The 5478-nt window shown below is 42.1% G+C and overlaps 1 protein-coding gene across 1 annotated transcript; it reads left to right on the top strand.

Annotated features, from left to right (window-relative positions):
• The first annotated feature begins 2652 nt into the window (after nt 1-2652).
• On the top strand, nt 2653-5002 carry LOC109689247 (antileukoproteinase). Its single transcript, XM_074074849.1, has 4 exons — nt 2653-2789; nt 3491-3652; nt 4099-4248; nt 4824-5002. The coding sequence occupies exons 1-4, from the start codon at nt 2705-2707 to the stop codon at nt 4826-4828; spliced, it is 402 nt and encodes a 133-aa protein (XP_073930950.1). The 5' UTR covers nt 2653-2704; the 3' UTR covers nt 4829-5002.
• The last annotated feature ends 476 nt before the right edge of the window (nt 5003-5478 follow it).

The raw sequence follows: 5478 nt of genomic DNA, 5'->3' as shown, positions 1-5478 counted from the left end.
TAAGTGGTACTGAAAACTGTGGAACCAAGGAGGTTACAGCAACCAATGGTCTCAAGAGAAGAAGAACCATGCTATGTATGGAGTCAGATTTTGTCAAACATTTAAAGGGACAGAGAAACATGGGTCCAGATTCAAAGATTAAGCCTTAAGTTAGAGATTGACAGCTCCCTGTGTGCCTAGGGAATGCAGGAACTGGCTGTAATAAAAATAACGTCTACTGTATTCATAGGGCCAGACAACATGCCGAGTGCTTGCCAAATGCTCCTCACCACATCCATAAGATAGAGGAGAAATCAATGTTCTCATTTACAGCTGAGGTAACAAGCTCAGAGAGGTCCCAGTGATTTTTCTCCAACTCAGGCTTAATTATGTAAGTCTAACTTTGAAGTTCGGGTTTTTCCAACCATGTGGTTTTGGCTCTCTGCATCTTATTCACTGTACCCTCAGGGCCTACTACAATACCTAGTGTCTGGTAAGAAATTGTTAAATCATTTTTGTGTGAATGAATGAATAAGTCTATAGTAGAAGGCAATAAAGAACATATGAAGTAAATTTAGTGAGTCAATCTCAGGTTAAGATTGGGTTTGGAGGGGGAGTGTCCACCATCAAGCAGGTCTGAGGTCTGCATGTGACTAACCTGCCTTAGAAAAGCCCTGTCTAATGTTGTATAATTAACTTATTATGCAACTTTGGGCTTGTACCTTTTCTGAGGGACTTAGTCTCTTTTATTGTAAGCTGGAGGTTTGGTCTATCAGGGGCTAGCAAATATTTTTTGTAAAGGACCAGACAATAAATATTTTAGGCTTTGTGGAAAATATTTCACATCTCTGTTGTGACTACTCCATTCTGCTATTGTAGTGGGAAAAATAGTAATAGACAATCATAAATGAGTGACTATGTGGGTATGTTCCAATAAAACTTAATTTATAAAAGTAGGCACCCTGCTGGATTTGGCCCAGTGAGTGTGTTTGCTGATCTTTGATTAGATAACCTCTGAGGTTCCCTTTAATCTTAATATTCTATTTACAGATTTAAATCAATCATTTCAAGAACAGAAATGTTGGTTTATCTTCATTTGATTAGTCACAGGATTCCTTTCTGATGAGAAAGAGCTGGCTTTTAACAATCAATCAATCATCTATCATATATAGAAAACACTAGTTGTAGCATTCTCCTTTCTGCTCTTTTAAAAACAAATATTCAGAAAAATCTAGATACTCTTTTAGCATTGAGGAAGATAGGAGAAGCAGGGAGTAGGAAGTGCAGGAGTTATGTGGGAAAAATCAAATTGACCCCTGAGAGAAGCAAGTGAGGGCAAAACCCCCAACCTGATAATGACTTGCTCATTGGTGGATGGCAGACCCTTCCTTTCTCTCTTACCTTCCCTCCTGGGTACTAGCTAGGAGTAAATACACCTGGCTCATCAGTTACCCAGTATATTCTAATTTTTTCTTTTTCTTTTTCCACTCAAAATTTAAACTACTGATTGACTTCTGAATAAAGAGATATGCTGCCAGTTGACAGCCTGATTGGACAGTACTTACCAAATAGCTTCATATGGAGCCATCACTGCTTGATTACATGTGGCTTTTTCATGTCTATCTGTACTTCCACAAACCTTCACTTCGATGAATGATAGATTCCCAAGCATCAAGAGGTTACTTGATGGTGAGGCAAGAGCTTTTACTTTGCAGTCAGAGGAATTTGGGTTTTATTCTGGAGAGAACGATTGCTCTCTGGAAATTAGAAGCAATCTGTACAGTTAAGGCAGCATATAAATGGGTTTAATCTATGGCACACATTAAGTTTAGCTGTCATCTGAGATCTGTAGAGGATTTAGGGATAAGAAGCATTCCTCCAATATCACAAATTACACTATAGCTAAATGTTCATTATAGTAGCTGGTAAGCCACTTTACCTCAAATTCATTTCAATTATCTTCAGTGGTAAGGGGTATGAGTCATTTACTCTCTTAAAATAAATATACTTTATTCCTAATCTCATAACCCCTTAAGAAGGGCTGACTGTTAGCATTATCCCATTTTCTGGCTGGAAAACTGAGCTCCAAAGAGATTTGCTGAGGGCAGGGCTGTTCTTTGGGTATCTTTCATTTGTTTAGGGAATTCTTTCCATGTTTCAATCATGGAATAATCCCTGGGGACATAATGGTGCAAATTTTGGGGGGAAATAAGCATCTGTTGGTTCTGAGATGTGTCATCTGCACTTTTGAGACGGAACTTGCATTGAGCAAGTCTCACAAATTCCCAGAGAGTCCAGGAATGTGAGAACTAGGGATGTATTGCACACGGACTCAGCTGAGAGTCCACATGTCCTGTTTCAGCTCAAGGTCCAGGTGGCACGTTTGCGATTGACCCTTACTAGCCTTTCTCCACCTGGGAAGCCAACAGGCTTCAGGTCTTCACGATGTTCGGGGCTCAGGTGGACATCTGGAATACCTCTCAGTGATACCTCAGAATCAACCTCCTTTCTTTCTCCTCTGGTAGTTACTCATTTGGCCTCACAGTCCTGCCTGAAACAAAAGGGCCAACACCTCCCACATATGAGGATTTTGGTTTTCAGTTAAGCTTCCTCCTTATGCAATAGCAGCTGGGCTGAGCCAAACATTCTGTTGGGGCTACACCTACTGGTAAAGCTATAAATAGTGAGGTTTGGTATTGGTCATCAGAGTCACTCAGACTTCACCATGAAGTTCAGAAGCCTCTTCCCCCTTGTGGTGTTTCTTGCCTTGGCAACCATGGCACTTTGGTCTGTGGAAGTTTCTGGAAATGGTGAGTTGAAGTCATTTTGGCCCAATCTTTGCTGGATGTCAGAGGTGGGAGTATCTGACAATTGTGGGAAATATCACCTTCCCTAGGCTCAGATTTCTCAGATTAGTTTCAGGAGAACTCCCTGAAGGTGAATACATGTCTAACTAGGATCCAAGGTCTCTGTGAAGTTTTTGAGCATGTGGAAATGTTTCTTTTACTCTGCCTTTACTTAGCACAGGTCTCACACAGTCACTGTTCTCTCTCTTCATCACTTTCTAACACTATGACTCTGTATCCATTAATCTCTGACTCTCTCTAGTCCTTTTTTTCTCTCTCTCTGTTCCTCTTTTCAGGTTTTGTATTTCTGCATCTGGCTTTAGTTCTCAACATCGGTTATGCTGGTTCCATTTATCTTTGTTTATTTCTCTCGATCGCCATCACTCCCAGCCTTCTCCTTTGCCTCTGTGTAACCTTGTTTGGCCCTTGGGTAGAAGATTTTGATTGGGAGCCCTCATCTTTTTCCTAGGTCTGTGAAATTTTCTGCTGGCCGGTTCTGGTTTGATCAAGGCTGTCACTTTTCCTGGAGGTCAGACAGGCATTTGACTTTGAATTTGTGGATAGTCACCACAGTGAAGTTCTCTCATCCTAGAAAGTGGTATGTTGTTCAAGAGTCATGGCTATTCAGCACCTAACCCTTCTTATCTTCTTGACTTTTTCTTCAGAATCTATGAAAGCTGGAACCTGCCCTTTTAGAAAACCTGTTAAATGCTTTAGATACAAGAAACCTCAGTGCAAGAATGACTGGCAGTGTCCAGAGAAGAGAAAGTGTTGTCCTGATTATTGTGGCATTAAATGCCTAGATCCTGTTCCCATCTCAAACCCAGGTAAGCCAGTGGAGGAGCTGGGTGGAGAGGAAAAAGCCTCAAGACCCAGTGTCTGGGGGGACAGGTTAGATGAAGAAATCTTTCCTAGCCTCCTCCTTTCCATGAGCTATGGAGCCCAGTGTGTCAGCTAGTCAAGGCCTCATGTGCCCCAGGCGGGTAGTTAGCTGCCTAGCTGAAGCAGTTAATCTTTCACTAGAATGTCTTCCAGATAATCATCTGGGCATTCAGGCAACTAATCACTTGGAAGCCACCCATTTAGTCAGTACTGGACAGATGGTCATCAACTGGGGGCCAGAAATTAGAGGGGAGCCAGGTGATATTTGAAGGGATGCCTTTGGGAGGAGACAGTGGAAGTGGGGATGGAGGAGATGATCCTCCCTTTTCAAGCTGGAGTAGAGATTGGGTTCAAGTACAAGGTCTCTGACCTGTAGCTCTGCTCTCACCAGTGAAAACGAAGCCTGGGATGTGCCCAGTGGTCAATGGTGAATGTCTGATGCTTAACCCTCCCAACCACTGTGAGACAGACAGCCAGTGTGATCGCGACTTCAAGTGCTGCAAGGGCATGTGTGGGAAAGCCTGTGTCCCCCCTGTGGCAGGTAAGATGGAGCTGGGACAGATAAATACCATTCTCTCTTTCTTAGCTTCAGCCCTCTGGAGGTCCAGGCATATGGGCAGAGAGACCTTTACCCCAAGCAGAGCCTCTGCTTGACCCCCTTGTCCTTCAAGGGCACTGCTTCCCATGTCTCAGGGAAAGAATTTCCACAGGGTCGCTTGTGGCTTTGATTCTGCTCCAGCCTGTTTAGGTGAGGTCTCTGGGCAAATGACCTTCTGAGTCTCAGTTTCCTCATCTGTAAATAGACATAATGAAATTGAAAGTGTTTATAAAATACTGTATACACTAAGCATTTGTTATTTAGGTTATTTATATCATGGAGTCTAAGGTTAAAGCCCAAATGGTCAGTGGGATTTGAGGAGAGTCTATGCTCTGAGTTTTGAGTTTTATAGTGAAAACAAGACTGGAACTCATTCTCCTGATACTGAAACTCTTCCAACCACAGCACTGTCTTGTCATTCTCTCTATTGCAGGGGGTGGAGTTTCCTTGTGGGAAAGAATATGGAAATGATTTGATTGGTTCCTATGCTGAAGGTTTTATCTCATTTTCTCTCACAGCCTGATTCCTGTCATTCCGAGGAGGTTTTGAATTCGTGTGGCCTGGGAATTATCTTTCTGCTCTGAGGCTTGGATCCTGTGGGGAGAATTTGCCAACTTTTGGCAAATGCTTACCACACAGGAAGCTCTTAGGAAATGCCAATAAACAGTGAATAAACAAATAAGTATATTTCTCTGTATACGTTCTGCATCTGTGATTCATTGAGAGTGTGGGTGGTGTGAGAGACAACGAGGTAGGACCTAGAGATCAGGCTTCCCTCCTACACTTATTGAGTATAAGGAAAGACTTTTGGAGCTGATAATCCTTGAATTTATGTTAAGAGTCTAATAGTACTGGCTCTGTGATATTTTGATAAGTGACTTTAGCTCACCTAAATATCATTTGTTAATCTGAAAGTGGCAACAAGATCATTTTCTCACAGTATTTAGAGTACTGGAGGATGCAGGGTGTGTACAATAAACAGCAGCATTACAGCCAGAGCACATTCTCCACAAATAGGGGCCATTCATTGCCTGCTGGAGTGATTTTAAACCTTCATTTCTCTTTTTTCCCAAGACACCATTTTTTCTATCTTAAAATATTCTAAAAGAATATATCTAAAAGAATATTGCCATGGTGGGTCATGTTTATGACATCCTCTTGACCATGAGGCCA

This window comes from Castor canadensis, chromosome 5, assembly GCF_047511655.1.
Source record: "Castor canadensis chromosome 5, mCasCan1.hap1v2, whole genome shotgun sequence".
Lineage (NCBI taxonomy): Eukaryota > Metazoa > Chordata > Mammalia > Rodentia > Castoridae > Castor > Castor canadensis.
This window is presented reverse-complemented; position numbering and strand designations above follow the sequence as displayed.

Bases quoted from the DNA above. Each gene is read 5' to 3' on its own strand.
- LOC109689247 (XM_074074849.1), top strand. From the start codon at position 2,705: ATGAAGTTCAGAAGCCTCTTCCCCCTTGTGGTGTTTCTTGCCTTGGCA. The intron at 2,790-3,490 runs GTGAGTTGAAGT...CTTTTTCTTCAG, and splicing joins TGTGGAAGTTTCTGGAAATG to AATCTATGAAAGCTGGAACC. The intron at 3,653-4,098 runs GTAAGCCAGTGG...TGCTCTCACCAG, and splicing joins TGTTCCCATCTCAAACCCAG to TGAAAACGAAGCCTGGGATG.